At 37.2% G+C, this 24,076-nt stretch overlaps 6 protein-coding genes across 8 annotated transcripts; 3 read left to right on the top strand and 3 right to left on the bottom strand.

The window, feature by feature from the left end:
* The first annotated feature begins 144 nt into the window (after positions 1 to 144).
* On the top strand, positions 145 to 4,609 carry smcr8a (Smith-Magenis syndrome chromosome region, candidate 8a). The gene is given in 4 exon segments (XM_019065388.2): positions 145 to 264; positions 267 to 2,284; positions 2,456 to 2,517; positions 2,520 to 4,609. Coding segments are annotated over 4 exon segments (2,583 nt in total). The 3' UTR covers positions 2,903 to 4,609.
* Positions 4,610 to 4,809: 200 nt separating this feature from the next.
* On the bottom strand, positions 4,810 to 10,638 carry LOC109113413 (serine hydroxymethyltransferase, cytosolic-like). 2 transcript variants are annotated; one of them, XM_042721361.1, is made up of 12 exons: positions 10,498 to 10,638; positions 9,313 to 9,411; positions 8,881 to 9,026; positions 8,611 to 8,726; positions 8,341 to 8,501; positions 8,117 to 8,198; positions 7,520 to 7,732; positions 7,324 to 7,440; positions 5,881 to 6,003; positions 5,647 to 5,763; positions 5,383 to 5,493; positions 4,810 to 5,303 (listed from the first exon to the last, which is right to left on the bottom strand). In XM_042721361.1, exons 2-12 carry the CDS (start codon positions 9,397 to 9,399, stop codon positions 5,131 to 5,133), a joined length of 1,446 nt encoding a protein of 481 aa, XP_042577295.1. In that variant the 5' UTR covers positions 9,400 to 9,411; positions 10,498 to 10,638; the 3' UTR covers positions 4,810 to 5,130. The 2 variants fall into 2 exon arrangements, with proteins under 2 accessions (XP_042577295.1, XP_042577300.1); XM_042721366.1 differs by lacking the exon at positions 10,498 to 10,638 and adding an exon at positions 9,994 to 10,106.
* A 361-nt stretch (positions 10,639 to 10,999) lies between these two features.
* On the bottom strand, positions 11,000 to 15,499 carry LOC109047764 (28 kDa heat- and acid-stable phosphoprotein-like). Its single transcript, XM_019065422.2, has 6 exons — positions 15,082 to 15,499; positions 14,772 to 14,863; positions 14,282 to 14,377; positions 11,937 to 12,055; positions 11,626 to 11,777; positions 11,000 to 11,528 (listed from the first exon to the last, which is right to left on the bottom strand). The coding sequence occupies exons 1-6, from the start codon at positions 15,092 to 15,094 to the stop codon at positions 11,464 to 11,466; spliced, it is 537 nt and encodes a 178-aa protein (XP_018920967.1). The 5' UTR covers positions 15,095 to 15,499; the 3' UTR covers positions 11,000 to 11,463.
* Positions 15,500 to 15,504: 5 nt separating this feature from the next.
* On the top strand, positions 15,505 to 17,339 carry LOC109047768 (protein BUD31 homolog). Its single transcript, XM_019065433.1, has 4 exons — positions 15,505 to 15,704; positions 15,967 to 16,089; positions 16,178 to 16,344; positions 17,151 to 17,339. The coding sequence occupies exons 1-4, from the start codon at positions 15,611 to 15,613 to the stop codon at positions 17,199 to 17,201; spliced, it is 435 nt and encodes a 144-aa protein (XP_018920978.1). The 5' UTR covers positions 15,505 to 15,610; the 3' UTR covers positions 17,202 to 17,339.
* A 141-nt stretch (positions 17,340 to 17,480) lies between these two features.
* Positions 17,481 to 20,843, top strand: LOC109047726 (cleavage and polyadenylation specificity factor subunit 4). Of its 2 annotated transcripts, none has more exons than XM_042721376.1 (8): positions 17,481 to 18,372; positions 18,527 to 18,577; positions 18,666 to 18,818; positions 18,906 to 19,001; positions 19,170 to 19,263; positions 19,373 to 19,445; positions 19,532 to 19,699; positions 19,804 to 20,843. In XM_042721376.1, the coding sequence occupies exons 1-8, from the start codon at positions 18,270 to 18,272 to the stop codon at positions 19,870 to 19,872; spliced, it is 807 nt and encodes a 268-aa protein (XP_042577310.1). In that variant the 5' UTR covers positions 17,481 to 18,269; the 3' UTR covers positions 19,873 to 20,843. The 2 variants fall into 2 exon arrangements, with proteins under 2 accessions (XP_042577310.1, XP_018956467.2); XM_019100922.2 differs by having other exon boundaries at positions 17,751 to 18,372; positions 19,529 to 19,699.
* Positions 20,844 to 21,187: 344 nt separating this feature from the next.
* Positions 21,188 to 22,751, bottom strand: LOC109047776 (ATP synthase subunit f, mitochondrial-like). The gene is made up of 4 exons (XM_042721387.1): positions 22,615 to 22,751; positions 21,653 to 21,760; positions 21,429 to 21,545; positions 21,188 to 21,321 (listed from the first exon to the last, which is right to left on the bottom strand). The coding sequence occupies exons 1-4, from the start codon at positions 22,628 to 22,630 to the stop codon at positions 21,293 to 21,295; spliced, it is 270 nt and encodes an 89-aa protein (XP_042577321.1). The 5' UTR covers positions 22,631 to 22,751; the 3' UTR covers positions 21,188 to 21,292.
* Positions 22,752 to 24,076: the final 1,325 nt, after the last annotated feature.

The raw sequence follows: 24,076 nt of genomic DNA, 5'->3' as shown, positions 1-24,076 counted from the left end.
GAGAGAGGGGGTCCTCAGTACACAACGGATTTATGATTTGTGTTTTCAGAATGATGTCTCTGTGAAGTGTTATGTTTTCGTTGATTGAGATACTGAGCATGGGAGGATGGTTTGTTATTTTTTCTGTTTTTTATCTATGAGATCATGGTTGGTGTTTGGATATGTGGTGGCTTTTACAAAGAAGATGACTTTGGGGACTCGTTCTCAGATCCGTGCTCACTTCCAGAGGAGTTTTCTGTGCCTTTGTTTGCTCAGGGGGGTTCATGCAAATCCCTACGAAGACATCCTTTGCGAAATTCTCGAAAGATTTCATACTCATCTCTGAATTTTCAGAACAGGTCGGTCCTCAGCCTTTACTCACCATTCCCAATGATCCCAAAGTGTGTGGGACATTTGACCTTAACTACTTCTCACTTCGCATCATGTCTGTGGACTACCAGGCGTCTTTTGTTGGACATCCTCCTGGCAGCAACTACCCAAAGCTCAATTTTGTGGAGGACTCAAAAGTTGTTCTGGGTGATTCCAAGGAGGGGGCGTTCGCTTACGTCCATCATCTGACGCTGTACGACTTGGAGGCGCGTGGATTTGTGCGCCCCTTTTGCATGGCCTACATTTCCGCGGATGAAAGGAAGATCATGCATCAGTTTCAAGAGCTGTCATCCGAGTTTTCCAAGGCTTCCGAATTTCTCAAGTCAGGCAACAGGAAAGCTTTTGCACATGAACTGGAAAAGAAACTGAAAGACCTAGAGTACACCAGATCGGTGCTGCACAAAGAGTCTGAGCTGCAGAAAATGAACAATGGCTGTTATTCCACACAAGCTATTGAGAAGGCGAATGAATTGGCCAATATGGAGAAGTCCATCTATGAACACAAAGATCTGCTGAGGCAAATAACATCTTATCCTTCCAGGAAAAGGAAAGATGTAGATTTTGTACAACGCGAGACAGAGAAACTGGCTGACATGAGTGTATTGGACGATACACTGAATATTAATCATTCTGACATTGCAGATAAGACTGTGGAAACCGAAAGCGATAGTAGAAAGCCCTCTTACACACCTCAGCTCATTAAGGGCAAATCTGCGAAGTGCTTTGATAAACGCTTGAAAACGATGGAAGAGCTCTGTGATTCCAACTTTTTTCACCAAACTCTAGAGCAACTAAACATAATTGAGAAGTCATTCCGGGGAGATCTGTGCTTTATTTACACTAGCCAGATTGACCGGGCTCTTCTGGTCAAACAGAGAGTTACTAATTTTCTCTTCGAGGCTGAACGCGAAGGGGAGAACGAAGGAACCTCAAAGAATGACAATATTTCTTCCAACAATCCGACAGTCCCTATTTTGAACTTATCTGGTGAGCCGCTGAGTCTCGAATCATACACAACCTGCATAGATATAGATCACATTAAGCCAGGTGTGGAGTCTATGGAAGGGCCTCCTGAGTCCAGTTTATCTGACATTACGCAGGAAACCTCAGAGGCCGCCGACACGGAGACCAAAGGGAGTTTCAGTAGCGACAAGAGCATTGAGGCTTTTGGAGGTGTCAGTCCTTCCAGTCTACAGTCAAATTACTTTGATGGTCTTGAAAGAAAGAGCAAGGTATCCATTGCATCACCATCTGAAAGTGCATCCAGCTCTGTTGCTGTCCCACAGAGGTTGACCGATGGGAATCTAGTCCCGATGGATGCAGCCTGCTGTATTGGACAGGACGGTTTCATTTTTGAGGAACCTTTACCTGAGCTCGCTCAGGAGTGCTGTGGCGACACAGTCGTGAACCAAGAACCTCTGTCTCTTCTTCAGGGAGACCCTGCCTTACAGGTGGACTACATTTTGGAAGAGTCAGTCCTTGCAGAGAGCCCAAACATGGGACTGACTTTTTCTGAACTGAACACTGGCGTTCTTTCTGAGGAGGTGGCCAAAATGAATCTCGAAGATGTCTCCGATAGTACGAGCTTTATGAGCGCCTCCACCAGTTCTGACCGTGCTGTGTCTCCGTTCACTTATGGCAGTGCGTTGACGCTAAAGCAGAAGAAGAAAGCTGGTCACAGCGCTCTTCGATTCATCAGGCAATATCCATTTGCTCAGCAAGCCATTTTCTGCCTTCTGAGTGGCCGAACGCTTGTTATTTTAGGGGTGGACGAGGGCACGGTGAGGAAGCTAGTCAATGCTTTGTTCTTTTTCGTTCCCAATCTCGGCAAGTATGGTGAAACCGTCCAGCCTTGGCTTTCATCGCCATTTCAGCTTACCGACCTGCAGAGATGGAAACTTATTGGGTTGCAGAGGTAGGTTGAGAAAAGCTGACCTGTAGTCAATCAATAACTCCATATCATAGTTTCAAAAGTGGTCAAAACCAGTTTATTTATTTTTTTTGCTTGCAGTGCTTTAAATCAGTGATCAAAAGTGCAGCATTTCATTATTTTTGGCATTTCTTCTCTTGTTTTTTTTGTTTCCAGAGCTGCCTCCCCGGCTGGATCCAGCATTCTCCACTCTTTGAATCGATACAGCCGTTACATAAGCATTTGGACTGTGACAGCAAGACCCTCCGGTGTCCACCATACAAAGGAACACTAATAAGCCAGCTGGCAGACCACAGGACTCAGATCAAACGTGGAAGTACCTACTTCCTCCATGTTCAGGGTATGTTGACTCAGCTTACAGCCAGGGCATTCCTTTACACATTCTGCCATCATATTCACCTTCCCATGGACATCAACGACCAGGGCTCGGTAACGACACGCAGGACTAATTTCTTGTTGCAGCTCGGCTACACTGTGGAGGAGAGTAAAATCATCCAGTACCTGAGTGAGCTCATCAAGCAGCATTACATTCAGGGGTCCTCGAAGGGGGGCAACCAGTCTTTTTGTTTTAATTACACCACCAGCTATTTGTACAAAATCTGATTGTGTCCACTACATGTTCAACATCGACCCCGATAAAATCAGGAGACCAAATGTACTGAATGTAATCACCTTTTTCTCTTCATGGCATTCCAGGAAACAACAGGTTGAACGTCTGGTGTTAGAAAAGGTGGTCTTTACTATTGTTTAGTGTAGAGGTTGCATATTTAAATCTATTACCAAAACGTTTTCTGTAAAATGGTTCCTCTTGTGGTTTGAGGACCTTACAAAAACTCTGAAATAAAATCAAGATTCAGCAAAAATTCACCATCGTTCAAGCACAAGTAGTCTTGGTTTGAAAGAGGCCATACAAAACAGCTCATTTAAATGTGTAGCCAAATGCTTGTTTTCATTGACAGTAAAACCACCATTCTCTAATCACCATTTAATTAATCTGGTCCTGGTATCCCATTTAATAATTAATGTTTTTGGGGTGTTTTTTTTTTTTTTCATCTTCACAAGCAAAGCAACTGTTGCTGCATGCAAATCACAAGCATAATTTTAATGCAACTAATTTATGAGGCAACAGAACAGTATTTTATAATACACATTCTCCTCAATATGCAGCCTTTATAAAATGCATTAACATTGTGTATTTAAATTAGTAGATTATTTGATGTTAATTCATGGATTGGTCAGTAATTAGCTGTATACGTGCTTGATACTTGTTTTCTGGGCTTGAAAATAATAAATACACTAAACTAATTAATAATATAGGGAAACCATGCAAATTAGCCTGAGATTTATCCTTTTTTCTGCCCTCTCTCTAGTTAGCATAAAATCTGAGGGGAAAATTGAATATTTTATATAACTGAATACAAAAATGAACAAAGGTTCAAGGCATTGTTAAACAAACAAAAATGGAGCCAACTGCCCTTCGTATTTTAACGTAATTGCGTGATAAGGTGAATGAATGTACTGCATGTAAAATGTCACATCGTGGAGAACTTAACTTTTCTGCATGTTTGAAGAACACAAAAATGTAATGATGGCAAAATATGGTGGCAAGTTATAGACACTTCCATTGTATCTCATGTGTTGTACTGTTTAGCCTTTCTAGATAAATTTCAAATGGATATAAATTGTTGTCTAAGTTGTGTGCAAGCAACGTCAGCATGAGTAACTGTGTGGATGAAGTAGCACTTCATTCTAATGGCTGTTGCACTGATGTGAAATGAATGATAATAATGGTTGTTGCCAAAATACATTGTCTGTAATCGTTATTCCCACTACTGCATGATAGCAGTTGTAGTCCAGAATTACAGATCTTGACTGCCACTGCTGTGTTTCATCACAAGTGTGTCTTAAAATTAAGTTGTGTTGGCTACCCAGTCATTATTGGCCTTTGTAACGATTTGTTAGAGACAGATTTTTCAGCATTTAATTGCAGAGTCTGTTGAATGTAAATTGAGAATAAGCCATGCCATTATGCGCACATTAACTTCTAAGAAGGTTATTTATTTTTTGCTGTATCTGAACAAATCTTGTTTGCTGTAACTGTCTTAATCATGCATTTTTGTTGCTACTTTTCATAAATCTATTTTAAGACAGTATTGTGAGCTTGTCTGGGGTAAGGTGAGGTTCACTGTTCATGCTGAAATATTTCTGAATGTTAAGTCGAGTAAATTTTGAGGGTCATCTGTGTGCTTTCAGTTGCTGCCCACTGTGAAATTTCTCTGCCTTCAATTTCATTAAATTATTTCTGATTTCGCTTTGTATTGCTTCATTTAATGGCATTATACGTACCCTATAAAGCAGTTTGTGTCTTCAGCAAAAACATACTTTCCTTTATTAAATTGTAAAAGGCACATGATTTGTAATGACTTAAACATGTAAACTTATTAGAGTAAATAGTAACAGTGAGAAGTAAATTTTGCACTTAATCAGCAAGAAAAAGATTGAGTCACATGTTCACATTTACAATATTCCAGGCTTTATTAGCACTGCATTTAGAGATTCTTTGTTGCCAGTTGGTTATTTTCTTCTCTGTTGATCTGTTTAAGTGTACAGTAAAACTTTTCATAGATTACACTGCTTATATCACAATGGGTTTAACCACAGAAATGAGAGGAAACATGACTAGAAACACTGTAAAGAAACCAATTAAAAGTCTGATCAAAAACAGACCATTTGATAATTGCAGTGGACTGCTGAGTGGTATTCAAGCCTTTGTGCCCATTAAATCAATAGAAATCTTTACCAGGAAGAGAAAATAGTCACAAAGACAGTCATTATAACTCTGGCAACCCAGGCATGGGGAACTTTCCAGCAAAGTCTTCGACTTCCTTTTGAATTACGTTTATTTTCAGTTTGTACTTCTCATTTTGAGCCAGTTCATCTTTAAACTCCTTCAAAGTTGCTTTAGGATTCATGTTTCTTTGGATCTCCAATGTCAACTCAATGCCTGAGGGCAGATACACATATTGTCAATTACAATATCAGGTATAATATTCTTTAATGTTACATTATTGCATAAAACTCACCCCGGTGAATGAACTCAGCAACCTTGCGGAAATCATCCTCCAAAAGTCCTCGAGATGTAAGAGCCGGAGACCCCAAACGAAGACCGCTGGGGCGCAAGGCGCTTTTATCACCTCATTACAAAGTTTGGAAAAAGTAACGGTGGAAAAACTTATTAGATTATTGTAATAAAATATACAAAAAAGATGTCCAACATGATCAGATTCATTGTAAAGGATTGGTCAGTTACACAGCTATTAATAATTGATTATTATTATACTATGCACCTGGGCAGGTGTTCTTGTTGCAGGCAATGGCACAAGCCTCCAGGACTTTCTCTGCTCTTCCTCCATCAGTTCCATTTGAACGCAGATCAACCAAGATGAGATGATTGTCTGAGCCGCCTAAATATAAAAACAAAAGATAAATTGAACACAGCTGCAACTGTATCCAATCTCGGTCACCCTCAGACAACAGTTTTATTTACCAATAATTTATACCTAAATCCTTAAGGAACTCACCTGTAACAACTTTGTAGCCCTTTTCCATTAGAGTGGCTGCTAAAGCCTTGCAGTTTGCCAGAACTTGCAATTGATAGGTCTTGAACTCTGGAGTCAGAGCCTGCTTCAAAGCAACAGCAACCCCTGTGCATCACATCAAACAATCAGACAAATAAATAAAAAAAACACATTGGTACTTAATTGGTAGAGAATTTTACAATTTTATGAACATTTCAATAAACAAGGCACTTATTGGGTAGAACAAATCTGAAATAAGTTTAAGGATGTCAATTGGCAGGAACATTAACAATCGATTGTCAAAACTCATTTAAATAAAGAACATATTTTGTATGTACTTTATGTTAGGTGATATTAAAGGTGTCATATAATGCGCTTTCAAGTTTCCTTTCACTTTGGAGTGTTACAAGCTGTTTGTGAATAGATAAGATGCCTAAAGTTGCAAAGACTAAAGACTCAAACCCAAAGAGATATTCTTTATAAAAGTCAAGACTCGTCCACGCCCTCCTAAAACGCCTCGTTTAAACAGGCCCCCACATGTCTATGTCACCGTGTGGGAAGATTTCCATAATGCCGCCCAAATGTTCACGCAAAGAAAGAAGGCGTAACTTTGATTCTCGCTGTAGTATTGTTGCTGCCGCCGCCTCCGTCATGTCGTGGAGACACTTTGGTTTCGTTGTGAAAGTGAAACTACTTTGTTTGGTCTTCCAAAAGAGGACACAACTAGAAAACAAGTGGTTAAGTTGTATTTACAACACTGTTCCAGAACAGTTCAACCCAAATATTCAGATGTGCGCAGTGCATTTTATGGATGACGAGGACTGTTTTCTGGAAGAGTAGCCTACAATGCCGGAGTTCTGACAAATAATGCTGACTCACAGCCTGTAAGTACGTTTTCATATTTAAAGAATTTGCCACTGATGATTCAAACACGAATTTGAGCAATGTAGAGTAGTTTGGTAGACATGGTTTTATGTTTACACGGCGCAATGCAAAGCAATGCCTAAAAAGACAGTATAAGTCATTATAATCAGTAATTATGTCCCCACTGAAAGTTATAACTCTAAATTCAGTACATACATATAACATACCTCTAGACTGGTCATAATAAAATTACAGTGTACCTGCATGCTCTCGTGGCAAGCACTGACATGACTGACGATTGGGTTGATAAAGGGCCGACAAACGAATGGTACTTGTTGTCCCGTGTTTACAGTGAATGTAATCTTTACATACAGAGAAATACTTGTGCACTCTAACATCAGATGACTGTATTTTCAGCTTCTAAATGGATGGTTACTGAACTAAATTAAATAGCAAGCTTAATCAAAATACATGTTGATTAATAAATCATGGATTAATCAGACATTCCTAGTGTAAATGCAAACTTATCTAACCTTATCTCATCTTATCTTGTCAAAACACTCGGAGGACATCAGCTCTTACCTGCAATGGCATGGTTGTGAGGGCCACCCTGTAGTCCAGGAAACACTGCCTGGTTAATCAGACTCTCCAGGTTATACAGGGTCTCCTTGCCCGTCTTTGCATCAACACTACGAACCCCTGAAATGCAAGAGTTTATCATGACAGTGCTGTCAACGGCCTAGATTTAGTATGACAGGTCAAATCACACTGAACTCACCCTTCCTGAAGAAAATGACTCCTGCCCTGCAGCCCCTCAGGGTCTTGTGGGTGGTGGTGGAAACAACGTCACTGTATTCAAACGGAGACGGAACGACTCCTGCTGCGACCAAACCACTGATGTGAGCCATGTCTGCCAGAAGATACGCGCCATTCTCATCTGCAATCTTCCTCAAGCGACTGTAGTCCAGGTTACGGGAATAACAGCTGGTGCCTCACAATGGTACACAGAAACATTACATGTGATGTTTGTCACTTCTTTTGATGTTGAAATACTTTTTTTCCCTCCAACCAGTCCATAAGAGCAGGCCAATTTGTTTGTCTGACTACTAGCAAAAAGAGGGGATGTTCAGAAAATGTTTCTGTACTGGTTTGTAATTATTTTTGCAAAATCTATTGTTTTTTCTCCAAATGATTTATGTAGCACATCGGATAGTTGAGAAAAATGCTGAATAAAAGTGTAATAAAAAAAAAAAAAAAAAAAAAAACAACAACAACATCTCACCTGTCAGATTGGGGGTGGGTTTAAAAACTTGTTGACCAACAACTAAAATTATTAAAAGATTTATTATCAGATTTCCTTAGAAACAGCACTGACCTGCAATGATTAGTTTTGGGTGGAAGAGACGAGCATTTTCCTCAAGTCTGTCATAATCAATGTATCCAGTTTCTGGATTGACCTAGATTGAAAAAATATATATAAATTGCACTTTAAAAAAAAAAAAAAATATGTATAATATACCAGCAAATTACACAACATCAATTTTCCCCATTACTTCAGTTTAGAGTTCACCACTATGTTGATTTTAATCACAAGGTCACCTTATACGGCATAGACTCAAAGAAAATGGAAGTGGCTGAGATTTTCTTTTTGTCGGTCATGAAGCCGTGGGTGAGATGGCCACCATCAGGAAGATCAAGGCCCATGATGCGCCCATGAGGTTCCACTATGGCTGTGTATACGGCAAAGTTCGCCGGTGACCCTGAGGAAACAAAGAAACATTTTTTCAAACAATGTGCGCTTGTGTTAAAGTTTCATATTGTTACATCATCTCTTACAGCAACAGTCCAGTGACACAGAAACAAACCCACCAGAGTACGGCTGAACATTCACTCCCCATTTCTCCGGGTCGAGGCCGTACACCTTGAGAGCTCGTTCCTGACACAAACGCTCCAGTTCATCTACATGCTCGGTGCCTCCATAATACCTAAAAACATGAAACAAAGTTTGACATTTTTTTAATGCATATGCACAATGTCTAAGTTCAAGTGTAAATTACACAACACTAATCCTATTGGCAAATGCAACAATGTAAAATTGTAATGTAACATCACATTAAAATCTCATTGCACAATAGTCACCTCTGACCAGGATAACCTTCAGAGTATTTGTTGTTCATGCAAGAACCCAGAGCCTCCAAAACAGCCCGACTAGTGAAGTTCTCAGAGGCAATGAGCTCTAATCCATACGTCTGCCTCTTCTTTTCCTTCTTTATTATATTAAATACCTAGTGCACACAGAAATATATTAATGCTATAAACAAACAACAAGCAATGACACAAGTATTGATTGATTAATCAAACTCCAGTTGAGCACAGCTGGGTTAAAGCGGCCTGTCACATGGCAGATCAGAGTCTAGGAGACCTGATTTCATCATAAGCCCCAGAACAAGTCAAAACAAAAGTTTTTTTTCCTCTTGCTCAGCAGAATATAATTCGTGGGTCACTGCATTGGTTCACTGATTCACAATAATACAGTCTTGAGGCTGGTTGTATATATAATCACTGACTTACCTCAGGATCATTTGTGCTCAGAGGTTCCAGCATCATCTTGTTATGAGATTCCCATGTTTTATTGTTATGGCCGTTGATCTGTGCCATAGTTGATGATCCCTAGAGAAAATAAAAATAATAAATAATAATAATAATAATAATAATAATAATAATAATAATAATAATAATAATAATAATAATATTTAAATGTTAGAAGAGCCTCATATGCAAAACATATTGTATACACTTGGTTATATAATTTGTAATAAAAGCATATTTGAGTTTGAGTTCTTTAACTTCAAAGCAGAGTATTCTTGGATCAAAAGCACAGTATAATGTTTCTTGTTCAGTATCTATTGAGTTTTGCTCAGACTGATATTCAGTTAATCAGCAATGTGGTGCACACAGCTGCAGCGTTATTAACTAACAAAAACTATTAAAATTGTTTTCTTTAATTCAAATAACGCTGAAATAACATTAATATTTCATGAAGTATTTAAAAAAAAGTTTTAAACGTTTAAAGTGCTAAAATTACTTAATCTACAATACATGAAGGTACATTTTTTTTACTAAACAAAAACGAATAAAAATGACAAAAGCACAAAACAAAATTACTAAAACACAAATTAAAATTACACGAAAACTGAAAAAAAAAAAATGTAATTAATAATGCTGTACACGTATATAAATAACCATAAATACCCCGCTGAGCTGTCAATCAAATGATGCAACTGCAGCTGCCCTCACTGAGCACGCTTCTGATAGATTACGAAACAAAACTTTGAGTAGGTTTTTTCCACGTCTTGTCCAAAACTTTACAGATAAAATTAGATTCGTAGCTATAGAGCGACACATAAACCGGAACTACTGCCTTTAGGGTTACATTTTTCCCGCGAAATACATCCTGTAACTATAAACTTACATATTAAATGACGTGTGGCTAAGGGACAAATGCTTACTTTATAAAAACTAAAACGATGTGATTCTTTGACACACAGATGTCATACAGCAATGTGAACGCGCTCTTTATGCACCGATTTGCACAATGATGAGTTAACAGATCGACATTCATCGGCTGAGAATGTGGAGCACATGCAGTCACAAGGTTTTGATTTGATCCACTAAAACTCTCCGTTACCTAAGCTTTAAACAATGTTTCTCTATATAGATGTGGTGATATGTAAAGAAAACCTTCCTTCTACTTACCTTTACAAAAGCAATGAATTCTCCGTTCCAAATTTCTGTGAAAAGTTTCTTTTAGGTACCCTCGTGTCAAAGTCCGCGAAATTTGGAGACCAATCAACGAGCCGCGGGGCGTGGCTAACCAATATCCTGCCCCGCCCACAACGAAAGGCGTGGTTTTGTTCTTTGTAGTCGGCATTTTTCTGTTAATATCTCAGATAATACATGCTACAGTCACCCTGAGCTTTTCTGGGAATTGGAGAACAAGTGTACGGTGTTGTGTCCAAAATGATAATACAAATATATGTAGTAGTAATAATAATAATACAAAAATCTATAACTAAAAATAAACTTGACAGTGTTTCTTATACATTATACATTCTAAAAATGATCTAAAAATAAATGCAGACTGTCAATACATTTAATAACTACAACATTTTGAATATAAATCAATTCAAATACAAAACTACACCTCAGTCAAAACTACTACTGAGATATATAAAACAATACAAATACAATTTTCAAAAAAAGTTCTGACATTTTATTGGTGTATGTTATTTTTTACATTATTTGAAGAAGAGAATACTATCAGAACATCACTCTAAATAACACCAGGTTCTTTACAACTGAGGACAGATTATTCCATTTTTGTTCTTACTATAATCCTTTAAACTGAGACCGCAAAGTTGACTCAGTTACATGTGTGGCAATGTGTGAATATATTAATAAATATGTATTCCTTATATCACTGAGTGAAAGCAAGCGTTAAGATTTAAGAGTGAAGCATCTGAGCTCTCACAAAGGCATTTTATTTGGACAATTCAATGCCTGCTTTCTAGGTTAATATACTCTGAAATATTCCTTTTGAATGGAACGTTGTGTTATAGCATCCCACATTCTCTTTTGGTTTGTCTTCAAGAATAACACTGTCAATATAATCATATACTGTCCACAAATGCATCAAAACATCTTAAGAATCCACTATTTGCATTATTTGAGAGACAACGTGTGTAGTCCTTTAGCTGCTGCTGCTGCTGCCTCCGCTGCTTCTTTAGCTACAGTGACAAAGAAGAAAACAGTAATAAATCTCTGATTTACAGCGAGACATTTTCACAAGTTGCTCTACAACATAAACAAATGCTGGCGATTTACCTTTACGTTCCTCTTCTTTTTTCCGCGCAGCCTCCTCGCGTTGCTTTCTAATAATGGCGAGTCGAGCGAGGTCAGCTTTAGCTTGATCTGTCTTTCCTGCTAAATGCATTTTCATATACCTCTCCTTGGCCTTTTGCTTTTCAATCTCTTCTCTGAAATATGGAAAGCAGTATATTGAAAGGGAACAGATTCACAAGTCTAGATGTCTACAAATAACAAAATGTGTCACATTAAATGAGGACAAATAATGAGAGGATATTAAGTAGCTTGAAGAAAATGTTGTTAGCTTCACTCACCCCAGTGTCTCTTACCTCTCTCTTCTGGAAAGCTGTCTGGGACCCTCGAGTTCTATGTCTGTGACTTTCTTTGTTTTTTGGGCGGCTCGATTAGGATTTTCAATCTCTATCAAACCCTCAACACCCTTCCTTTTCTGTGACAAAATGGAGATCAGTGTTGGTAGTTGTTAACTAAAACTATTACAATCATTTGCATTAACTGAAATAAAGCTAAAAGAAACTATTAAATATAAAAGGATTAGTTCACTTCCACAATAAAAATTTCCTGATATTTTACGCACCCCCATCAGTCATCCAAGATGTTCATGTCTTTCTTACTTCAGTGGAAATAGATTTAGACTTCAGTGGTGCTCAGCGGGTTAAAGGTTACAATTGCAGTTTCAGTGCAGCTTCAAAGAGCTCTACATGATCCCAGCCGAGGAGTAAGTGTCTTATCTAGAGAAACAATCGGTCATTTTCTTAAAAAAAAATTAAATTTATATACTTTTTAACCACAAATGCTCGTCTTGCACCAGCGTGACTTCATGCATTATGTAGTCACGTTGGAAAGGTCATGCGTGACGTAGGCGGAAGTATCGACCCATCTAAGCGAATGTGCAAAGAAAGTCAAATGCCCTTTACAAAAAAAAGGTAAAAACAATGATGTCAGACAGTTTTGAAGTTGGAGGAGAAAATGAGATGGAGTTTTTTGCCCTACCCTACCTTTTTGAACTGGAGTACACAGATTACATCATAAATTAATTTGCGACACACATCGCAGAGCTAGTGCAAGATGTGCATTTGTGGTTAAAAACTATGTACATTTTTATTTTTTAAGAAAATGACTAATCGTTTCGCTAGATAAGACCTTTATTCCTCGGCTAGGATCATATAGAGCCCTTTGAAGCTGCACTGAAACTGCAATTTGAACTTCAACCCATTGGCTACCACTGAAGTTCATTATATGGAGAACAATCCTGGAATGTTTTCCTCAAAAACCTTAAAGGGTTAGTTCACCCAAATATTAAAATTATGTCATTAATGACTCACCCTCTTGTCGTTCCAAACCCGTAAGACCTCCATTCATCTTCGGAACACAGTTTAAGATATTTTAGATTTAGTCCGAGAGCTTTCTGTCCCTCCATTGAAAATGTATGTACGGTATACTGTCCACGTCCAGAAAGGTAATAAAAACATTTTCAAAGTAGTCCATGTGACATCAGAGGGTCCGTTGGAATTTATTGAAGCATTGAAAATACATTTTGTTCCAAAAATAACAAAAATTACGACTTTATTACGCTTTTTCTTCTCTTCCGGGTCTGTTGTGAACGCGACTGCTGTGACTGTTGACGTACGACGCTGCTGACGTGTTCTCTTTGTTATTGGGCGCACCAGAGAAAACGTCAGCAGCGTCGTTTTTTATTATTTTTTTTTTGTACAAAATGTATTTTCGATGCTTCTATAAATTCCTCTGATGTCACATGGACTACTTTGAAGATGTTTGTATTACCTTTCTGGACGTGGACAGTATACCGTACATACATTTTCAATGGAGGGACAGAAAGCTCTCGGACTAAATCTGAAATATCTTATACTGTGTTCCGAAGATGAACGGAGGTCTTACGGGTTTGGAACGACATGAGGGTGAGTCATTAATGACATAATTTTAATATTTGGGTGAACTAACCCTTTAATTTCTTTGCGACTGAAGACAGAAAGACATGAACATGTTAGGTAAATTATCAGGAAATTTTTATTCTGGAAGTGAACTAATGCTTTAAGATTAAAAAGCTGAAGTACTACAATTAATAAAACTGAAAAAATAATAATAATAATAATAAAGCTAAATAGAAATACAAAAATACTAAAAATTACAAAAGCACATAACAAAATTACTAAAACATAAACAATTTTTATGTTTTAATACTTAAATAAATATTAATACATACTTAAAACGGTATATTATATTCAAATTAAACTGATGGAGACAAGAGATCAGTTTGTTTTCAAATTGCCATTAGTGCATTCATGCAAAAGCTCCTACAAAAACTGCACTAAATTATTTGATACAGCATCTGCTATCGCCAACTCTACATCTAAGTATCACCAACTAAACTTCATCAATTTGACGACTGTGACATTCCACATTTATAATTCCTACATTCCAAACACAGTGATTAATCAACGAGCAATGCTCTGCTGCACCCAGTAAGATTCCACATTAATTACACTGAGCAAGAGTGTATCTGACAGTCTGGCTGAATGTCTACAGTATGTACTGCCACGGCCGTCTCTGATAAATAAATCTGCAGGAGGCTCTATAAGACGGTGGATAGCTCTGCAGGAATATGGACTTGTCATCATTCTGAGAGAAAACGTACCTGAGAGCCCTCATCGTCACTGTCCTCTGAACCTGATGCTGTCAGTTTGTCCTCGCTCTGGTTGTCGTTCACTGCTGCACCTTCTTCTTCTTCATTCTACATTGTTAAATAAACCATTACCACATGCATCAATGAATTTGTTTAGCCAGTCTGACTTGGAGATGGGCGCTGAATCAGAAAGCGGTTGCAGTGAGTGGAGCTCTTGTGAATCAATCATCTTCTGCTGTGCTTCTGGAGTTATTGAGTTGTGATTATTTTGATTAAAAATCTTATTACAATTTTTTTAAAGAAATGGAACATATACACGAATGAATTGTTGACAGTGGGATCAATAACATTAAAATTAGAAAGAATTGTCAATTTCCTTTTCATGTGGACTGTTTCATCTCTTTTGCTTAAATGTTAACGCTTGCTTTCAGTGTCAACCTCATTCTTACCCATATTTCTTAAGGTTTTTCATATTTAAGTCTGATTTTGTAATACAGCTTACCTTTTTTCGCTCTTTTTCTTCTTTCATTTGAGCATCTATTTCTTCAGGACTTGTGTAGGTTCTCATGCGACCTTTATGGCCACCTTTTTTTCCTAAAATAAACAATTTTTTTAAAAAAGTAAAAAATCCCATGGGAAACCATTTTCTAATAATATTGTTCTCAGTGAAAATATCCTGTTAACACGTAATATTTTGTTTACAAGTACAATGACGTCAATCATCAGAACGGACTATGACGACAGTGTGTGAACGAGCACGAGCTCATGACGTGTGCTGCTGCCACAACATACACAACGAAATGATCTCTTACCTCCTTTAGGCATGATGAAGATTAAACCTGACTTGATATAAAAACAAAACAGTCCCAACAAAAGTGTGGTACAGTTATGATATCAGGTCGCGTATCCAACTCTGTTGATACGAAATGGCAGTAATTAATAATACGTGGTTTTATTTGGCTCGAGGGCGAAAAAGTAACTAAAACAAATACAAAATTCCACAATTAAGCTGGTACAGTCATCGATTAGCATATAGCCAGCTGGTCCATGTTCCTATATTTAAACTCAGGCACTCGATCGGACACCTAGCCTGATGCAATATGCTGGAAGAGAGAATAACATCACAATTTGAACATGATAAAACCATTGCTGACACATGAAAGAGGTGTAATGCCATCCATTTTAGTAATGGAATCTCAAATAAAATAATGCTGCGAATAATTATAAGTAAAAGGACCTCTAGCGTGACGTCATCCGCTCGGCGACAGAAATCGGGGAAGATCTTCAGCGGCTCGCTGCTGCTAAATAACCGAGAGGACCTTATATTGCTTAAATAATATAATGCCTAAGGTGAAAAGGAGTAGGAAACCACCTCCAGATGGCTGGGAGCTCATAGAGCCGACTCTCGACGAGCTGGACCAGAAAATGCGCGAAGGTTTGTTCAATACAGACCAAGTTAGCCAGAAAGCTAACAAGTCGATTGTTTATCACGGACGTTTAATTAAACTGAGTGGATGTTAGTGTGATGTAGCATTAATATGCACATGTGTGATTTGTTCTTTTAAAACAGAAAATTAGTTCAGTGTCACTATTTTTATTTATCTATTGGTTATCTATTGTTATGCATTTGCTACGATGCCGTTAACTGATGCTTTATTTTTTCTTAATTTATTTTAATTATTTTTTTTATTTCACAGTTGAAACCGAGCCACATGAGGGCAAACGTAAAGTCGAGTCCCTGTGGCCAATCTTCCGACTTCATCACCAGCGCAGCCGGTACATTTTCGACCTCTTCTACAAGAGAAAGGCCATCAGTCGAGGTGTGGTGGTGAGGTGCAGCACTGTAGGGCTGGTTTTAGTTCGACATCTGTTTACTTTCTCTGTGAGATAACTTGTTTTCATTCGCAGAGCTCTATGAATATTGCATCAAAGAGGGGTATGCAGACAAGAATCTGATTGCCAAATGGAAAAAACAGGGCTATGAAAATCTGTGCTGTCTGCGGTGCATTCAGACGCGCGACACAAACTTTGGAACAAACTGCATCTGCAGGGTCCCCAAGGGCAAGCTGGAAGTGGTAAGTTATGCAGTGTTAAAGCTGTTTCACCCTCCTGTTATGTGCAAATTTCAACCATGTTTTTTTTAATGTGTGGGGTCAAATTGATCCCAAATATTTAAGTGTATCAATAAATTAGTCAAACTGACAATATAATTTCTTTTTATTTACTTACACTTTGCCTACCCAATGTTTTAAACACATTTTTAGGACAAAACATGACTTGTTTTTTTTTTTTCATATATTTCATTTATTTGTTTCATTTACATAGAAAAAACATCGTCCTCGTTTCTGAGATGTGTTCCTCTAAATCAGTCGTATCATCCAAATTAAAACACATCATCCACAGTAAAACCGGTGAAGTTTTTGACATTGTGGGGACATTTAGGTGGTCACCATGAGGAAAACAGCTTTTTTTTGGAAATGTAAAATATGTAAACCCGACAACAAACTTTTTTTTTTATAGATGCTTGTAAAAATGTGTGTACTGTGTTTTTAAACACATTATTGTATGAAATCGTAAATAAAGGCATATGAAACTCTGAAAAGGACAAAAATTGGCCTTCATATGCAGTACAGTAATAATGTAAATTTATGCCAAGGCATAAATGATATTTACTCATTAGATATTTTGAGGCAATAGAGCCTCTCATGAGAGAGATTCATCAGGAAAAGGTAAAACACAACAGAAAATTATTCTGCATGTGTAAATTATTATTTATTTTTTTTTTTTTTTCACCAAAAGAGTGATGGGGTCAGTTTGACCCCAGGCATCTCAGAAGGTTTAATTTATTCAAAGTCCTACACTTGTTCTTTTGTTTTCTTAGGGTCGTATCATTGAGTGCACTCACTGTGGATGCAGAGGATGTTCTGGATGAGTCAAGACGGCTACAACTTACTGAACTTTGATTTGTATTTTTAATACAGTTATTGAGGTGTCATTATGATGTTGGATCTGTAAAAATGATATGATTGTGTATGCTTTGCTTTTTTTATTAAACTGTGATGTATCTTAATCATTCTGGGCACTGTATCTCTTTCTTTGAGTGTGTGCTTTTATGAAATATGTTATAAGCATGCGCTGGTAATAGAAAAGAATACTAGTAAAGAAATACGTTTGAATTAAAATGTTTTCGTTTTTTTTTTTTTTTTTTTTTTTTTTTTTTTTTTAAATAGAAAATACGTTTAGAAACACAAAAGGGTTTGACATTTAACAAAAAATACTCAATTTTATTGAGTCCTGGTGTCCTGAGCATGATAGAATCGCTATAGTATGGATTTATTTGAGAACAACAGAAAAAAGCTTCTGGTTGGTAGTTTACATCTATGAAATATAAGCCTCATTTAATACGCTTATCGTATTTTGTTATTTTCGTAACCTCAGGTCCCTCTGACACGCTTTATAGGGAGCTACATGGCGCTAGGAACTACAGCAGACCTTTTAATCAACAACCAACACACTGATCGAGATCATCCGGTCGTATTTTCTTTGTGCCTTCAAAGTTGCAATCTAACGACAAATCACTAAAGGTCGTTGACACACTTTTTAATATTAATATGACAAAATGACTCATCGTTATTTTAAAAACTGCATTCGCTCGGACGCAGAAAATCGATGCTATTGTAATCGCTCGTGCGGCCTGGAGTTCAGGGGTCACTCGTGAACAGCGCTGTGGAAGTCGACGGTTCTGCATTGAACTGTTTAGTTACAATGTTTATCTTTATCTTTACCAACTTACTCATGAGCTTACATTAAAAACTGATTTACCCATCTAATAAGTCTGCATACTTTTTCGCTATTTTGTCAACTGAGGTCTAGAATTAAACCTGACTAACGGCAAACTGATAAGTTGTTAGCCATCAAGACTTCTTTTAGTTTTCTGATTAGGTGTTATAAATATAAGAGTGTTTGCTGCTGGTAGAAATATACCAAATATACTACCAAAATGCAGGAATTAATCGCGAGTGTCGATCATATTAAGTTTGATCTAGAAATTGCTGTAGAACAACAGTTAGGCGCTCAACCATTGCCCTTTCCAGGAATGGATAGTAAGTTAATATGATCATCGATTAATATTTGTTTTAAATCTTCAGTTACAGTAGTGTTTCTGATTTATTATTTTCAATATATGAGATGAATTGCTATATAAGTATCATTTAGGACAGAGGACTTTTAATAATGACACAAAATATTATTTTTCAGAATCTGGCGCAGCTGTGTGCGAGTTCTTCATGAGAGCAGCCTGCATAAAAGGCATGTGTTTCACAAACTAGTTTAAAGATTTCATGTGTAAATCAGATTTACTGCTTTGATCAGACCCTACAGCTTTCTCTTTTGACAGGTGGAATGTGTCCTTTCAGACACATCAGTGGAGAAAAGACCGTGGTGTGCAAGCACTGGCTTAGGGGTTTATGCAAGAAAGGAGACCAGTGTGAATTTTTACATGAGTATGACATGACAAAGATGCCTGAATGTTATTTCTACTCTAAATTTGGTTAGTATTTTCATATCTATCTATCTATCTATCTATCACTCTCTACTGTACGTGTGTTCATAGTGCTGATAATTTGTGTTTTTACAGGGGAGTGCAGTAATAAAGAGTGCCCATTTTTGCACATTGACCCAGAATCTAAGATTAAAGATTGCCCGTGGTATGATAGGGGCTTTTGTAAGCATGGTAAGTCTTTTGCAATGATTTCCAGGTATTTGCATTTAGAGTAGTTGTGTAAATCAGCATGACTTTACACTGAATTTTGTTAAATTACATTATTTCTTAACAAGTATGTTTAAATGGATTGTAATAGGAAAAAATAAACTCTTTTTTCCCCCCTCACCTTCCCTTTAGGTCCGGATTGCAGGCACAGACACACAAGAAGAGTCATCTGTGTAAATTACCTTGTCGGCTTCTGTCCAGAGGGCAAGTCATGCAAATTTATGCAGTGAGTATCTGTGATTGCAATTTCTGCACATACATATTCATATGTGTGATTTAAATAAACATTTCTACATTAATTATAACCATATTAATTTTTATTTTGTAATTCCTAGCCCAAGATTTGAACTCCCTATGGGTGCAACTGAACAGCCACCATTACCACAACAGACACAGTCTCAGCAAAAGGTTTGTGGGGTTTTTATTTTTTTTTCAAAACATGTTCAATGTTTACCTTGATACTAATGTTTAATCTTAATTTTAATCTCCAGCAGCAAAACACGCAGCCCACAAACAGGTCATCACAGTCACTCATCCAGTTAACCAACACATATGTCAACAACAACCAGAGAATGCCAAATGCTGCTGGGATAGTGCACTCTAACAACAACATGGGTGGACCTCGCGGTCCTCGTCCACTGGATCAAGTTACATGTTACAAGGTGGGACACCATTTGATTTTATGCAGAAAATAATTTTTTTTTGACATACTACTATGATATTCTCAAATGTACAGTCACATTCAGTATCTGTTTGCTTTTTCCAGTGCGGTGAGAAGGGCCATTACGCAAACAAATGCACAAAAGGACACCTGGCATTTTTGAGTGGACAGTAAAGTTTTTTACAAAAAGGATCTCCAATAAACATGACAATAACTTGCAAAGTGAGATATTTTATCCCTGGTACATAAAAGAAATAGTTCACCCAAAAAAGAAAAATTGCTAAAAATGTACTCACCCTCAGGCCATTCAAGATGTAGATGAGTTTGTCTTCTTCGGGAACAGATTTGGAGGAATTTAGCATTACATCACTTGCTCACCAATGGATCCTCTGCATTGAATGGGTGCCGTCAGAATGAGAGTCCGAACGGATGATAAAAACATCACAATAATCCAAATGACTCTATCAATTACCATCTTGTGAAGTGAGAATCTGCATGTTTTTAAAAAACAAATCTGTCATTTAAAGCATTTTAACTTGAAACCATTGGTTCTGGCCAAAATACAAGTTCATAATCAGCTGACATGTTTGTTTGTAACTGTTTTGGACTATTGCTGTCACGTGGATTACTGTGATGCTTTAATCAGCTGTTTGGACTCTCATTCTGATGGCACCCATTCACTGTAGATGATCCAATGGTGATCAAGTCACGTAATGCTCAATTTCTTCAAATGTGTTCCAAAGGCTTTAGTTGAGGGACATAAATGTGGCTCTACCTCACTGTCCATGTGCCAAGTGCGTCTCAGTTACAGTACACATTGAAAACATAGAATGATTAGTAACCACCGTTTTCATACAGATTTTAGTTTCTCTTTCACATGAAACCTTACAGTCTTTTGTATTGGAGCAACAAGCACCTTGATTGCTTAAACTTTAAAGCAGTGCTGAAATTAGAGGACAATATATGAAACGTATGTTTTTAGAGAAAATGTTGTCAATTAGCAACCAAGATTATCCAAAATTGGAGAGGCAGAAAGGACATCACTTTGTAGTCTATCAAGATGCTTCATGTATATATTAAATGAAACTGATTTGTTGGGTTGTTGTGCTTGTTACAATAAAGATCAACTGGATTGATGAAACCATTATCTTGGACATGTTTTGTATATATTTCTAAGCATTACAAGTAGCACATATCAAATACATTAATGTGGTTTTATCTTTTGAAAGGTGCTTTTTACCTGAATAAAGACTTCCTCCATGTTCCCTAGTAATCTGGGCTGCGGTGTTACTGACCACTTTGTTTGCTGACTACTGAATCTGTTTTAAATCAAGTGAAACCATCCTAATGCTCGAGTCGTGACATACAAAAACTCTATTAAACCCCAATCAAATTCATAAACGTTTAATTCATCACAAGAAATGTGAACACTAATCAAGCTCTTTCACATACAGCCAACATACTGTATACTTTCAATAAAGAGTCAAAATTAAATAAACGTAAATTTTATTCTTGGTCACAAACAGAGAAAGCTGAGGTGTGATGATCACTGCTGCAGACGAGAGATTTGAGCGGCCTGGTGGTCCAGTGGGTTTCAGTGGTACTTCCTCCACCTGTCGTGCTCTGTTGGGGGACAAGAAAACACTTTTTCAGGGACACTTAATTTAGACAGCAGTACAACAGTGAAGGACACGCTACTGCTGATTATTTAACATTCAGTTTGTACTTACTGATGTGATCGTATTCCCAGAGGTAGCTCAGGGCGATGTAACCAGCGAGGAACATGGCAACTCCACCAATGCCACCTTTCTTCACATTGATGTATTTGTTGTAATATCGCTCATATCCTAAAATAATTTTTGATTGGGGAAAATATTATGCAACAGCTACAATAAAAACAAATGCAATACTGATCAAAGATATTTTTTCTAATAATATATACACTGGCGATTACCTCCACGAACACTACCAAGAAGTCCATTCGGGGTGAAGTCTCTTGTTCCAAACCATGAGGGCAGTTGTCCGAGCTTGACGTCCATAAGCCTCTTCTGGGCCAGGGCCACTAGAGGAAAAAATACATTGAATAAACACAGTTATAAATACAGACATTTCACTGGGTTTTATTTGAGGATCCCAGTAAGCTAGTTCTCCTGTGCATTCAAATGAAACCGAAAACTAACTAGTTTGTAAAAAAAAAAAAAAATTATAGCTGTATGCATTTGTTATAATGTTAAAGGATGTCACACTTCAGTCTGACACTGAAGCGTATGCAAAATAAACTCGTTTCAAATCAGACCAAACAGACACAAAATGCACCATGGTATAATGTTTGTTTGCTTTGACATATATTAGAAAAATTTTCAACACTACAACAAAACATAACTATTCAGTACCATGATGTATAGATACACAAGAACTATACTTTTCTGTATAAACACTTCCATAACATTTCATTTCATTATTTTATATTTCATTGCTACTATATAGTTGCTAGAATTATTTGGTCTTATCCTGGAGACTTTCAGCACAATGACAATATTAACCAACAAAATTAAACACTGCTGCTATAAAAGAGTTGAATGGACTCTGTCAGGCTCTATAGACTTATGTTTGGTGTCGATAGCTAACCAGCACGCTTCACTATCTCGAATACCTCAGAAAAACACTACGGAAGAATTTGCATGTACTGAAGATTTTATTCAGTCGTGACTGTAACCGATGTTACTGAAAGTCCTTGACATGACTCGCGTCTGCCCGCATCGAGGCCTTGAGCCGCACTTCGCGCAAACGACAACATTAACATTCACTCCATTCATGCCTTCAGACGCAGGAATAAATAAGAGAATGCGCTTTCTGTAAAGCCTTCCCATCCAGCAGTGAAATATATTCAACTATGCACGTCCCATTCAGCCATACCTGGTTTATCCGCCATCTTGCTCTGAACTGAACTTCAAGATGATGATGGCTGCAGCGGGGCACGCTGGGAGTGAAATGGAGTGACGTCAACGAGCAAACTGGAGGGCGGGGTTTAGAGATCACGTGGCCTCCGTAGAAGCACTCTCTCATTACTCTGGAAATACCACCGTGTATGAGAAATACATGCTGTTTGGCATTGATGGCTATCAGTATAAAGAAACAGAGAAACATTTTATATGTATGCGTTGGTTATAATGCTAAAGGATGTCACACTTCAGTCTGACACTTTTATATGTTTAATCCCTTATTACTTTTAGCAAAGTTGTATATAGGCCTACACAAAAGCAAATATTCTAATAAAATACTAGTATGTTGGTAATGAAACTATTCAGTATAAAAACGATCTCTGCATCTAAAAGGCAGCCAGAAAGTTTATCTATACAATTTGATTATTTTTATTATTATAAATTATTATTTCTTAACCTTTTTAATTTTTATACGCTTGGTACCACTGGAGGGAGACATTTGCTATATACACAGGCTTTTTTTTATCGCATAACAAGAACAGTGATATAACATAGCATAAGCCTACATATAAAGAGGATCACAGTGTTTTCAGCTATTATCAGTTACATTCATAGTAGCATCAAAGGAACAAACACAAAAAAAGAAAGAAGGGGGAAAACTACAGGGGATATCTTACAAGAAATTTCCGTAAGAAAAGTAGGCCTATTCAAAAATTCTATACAATTGTGTAACAGAGCACGTGCTATTCAATTCAAAATAATACGTCGGCTACATATTACCCCTTACATCAGAAATAAAATGGACCCAAAACTTTCCCCTAATTGCTCAAAATGCAAAATATCAGTTGGTAATTATATCCATTGTATTTGGTCTTGTCACAAAATTCAGTTGTTTTGGAAGAAAATTGCACACCACATTGGCAATATTCTGGGAATGACAATTGATGTTGATCCTTGTTCATTTATTCTAGGTCTGCCAGCGGGTACTGTTTTGAATAAATATCATAAAAGACTTTTTAGTATTTTAACTTTTGCTGCAAGAAAGAACATTTTGATGTTCTGGATAAGTGAGAAGACTCCCTCAATTAAAAAATGGCATAGCCTTGTGAAAGAGCTCATCCCAATGGAATTTTTAACATGTATGTTACATTCTTCTACAGATGTATTTAAACGGATATGGACACCTTTTTTTGACTATGTTTCTCTTACTTTGGACAATTGCTTATAATGTTCTTAAAAAAAGTTGTAATAGTTCACAACGAGAAGCCTATTCCTGTGAATGTTGTTGTATCTTCCCTTGTAACCTATTTATTTTATCTTATTAATAATTGATTTGAGAATTGTGCATTTAAGGTCTGCCTGAACTGTTTTTTTTTTTTTTTTTTTTTTTTTGGTATGCTTTGTTTGTTCTGTTGGAACAAAATGGACAAAATTTC

This window comes from Cyprinus carpio, chromosome A3 (genome assembly GCF_018340385.1).
Source record: "Cyprinus carpio isolate SPL01 chromosome A3, ASM1834038v1, whole genome shotgun sequence".
NCBI lineage: Eukaryota > Metazoa > Chordata > Actinopteri > Cypriniformes > Cyprinidae > Cyprinus > Cyprinus carpio.
This window is presented reverse-complemented; position numbering and strand designations above follow the sequence as displayed.

What these genes read in the sequence shown, in the direction of transcription:
- LOC109047776 (XM_042721387.1), bottom strand. An exon ending in TCTTGGTAGTGTTCGTGGAG is followed by an intron (nt 21,546 to 21,652) that starts GTAATCGCCAGT and finishes AAATTATTTTAG; the next exon opens with GATATGAGCGATATTACAAC. An exon ending in CTGGGAATACGATCACATCA is followed by an intron (nt 21,322 to 21,428) that starts GTAAGTACAAAC and finishes GTCCCCCAACAG; the next exon opens with AGCACGACAGGTGGAGGAAG.
- LOC109047764 (XM_019065422.2), bottom strand. An exon ending in CAGCTTTCCAGAAGAGAGAG is followed by an intron (nt 11,778 to 11,936) that starts GTAAGAGACACT and finishes TCCATATTTCAG; the next exon opens with AGAAGAGATTGAAAAGCAAA. An exon ending in AAAAGAAGAGGAACGTAAAG is followed by an intron (nt 11,529 to 11,625) that starts GTAAATCGCCAG and finishes TTGTCACTGTAG; the next exon opens with CTAAAGAAGCAGCGGAGGCA.
- LOC109047726 (XM_019100922.2), top strand. Translation starts at nt 18,270, where the DNA reads ATGCAGGAATTAATCGCGAGTGTCGATCATATTAAGTTTGATCTAGAA. An exon ending in TTATTTCTACTCTAAATTTG is followed by an intron (nt 18,819 to 18,905) that starts GTTAGTATTTTC and finishes GTGTTTTTACAG; the next exon opens with GGGAGTGCAGTAATAAAGAG. An exon ending in TAGGGGCTTTTGTAAGCATG is followed by an intron (nt 19,002 to 19,169) that starts GTAAGTCTTTTG and finishes CCTTCCCTTTAG; the next exon opens with GTCCGGATTGCAGGCACAGA.
- LOC109047768 (XM_019065433.1), top strand. Translation starts at nt 15,611, where the DNA reads ATGCCTAAGGTGAAAAGGAGTAGGAAACCACCTCCAGATGGCTGGGAG. An exon ending in GGACCAGAAAATGCGCGAAG is followed by an intron (nt 15,705 to 15,966) that starts GTTTGTTCAATA and finishes TTTATTTCACAG; the next exon opens with TTGAAACCGAGCCACATGAG. An exon ending in CCAAGGGCAAGCTGGAAGTG is followed by an intron (nt 16,345 to 17,150) that starts GTAAGTTATGCA and finishes TTGTTTTCTTAG; the next exon opens with GGTCGTATCATTGAGTGCAC.
- LOC109113413 (XM_042721361.1), bottom strand. Translation starts at nt 9,399, where the DNA reads ATGGCACAGATCAACGGCCATAACAATAAAACATGGGAATCTCATAAC. An exon ending in GAATGTTCAGCCGTACTCTG is followed by an intron (nt 8,502 to 8,610) that starts GTGGGTTTGTTT and finishes TTGTTTCCTCAG; the next exon opens with GGTCACCGGCGAACTTTGCC. An exon ending in CCCAAAACTAATCATTGCAG is followed by an intron (nt 7,733 to 8,116) that starts GTCAGTGCTGTT and finishes TACCATTGTGAG; the next exon opens with GCACCAGCTGTTATTCCCGT.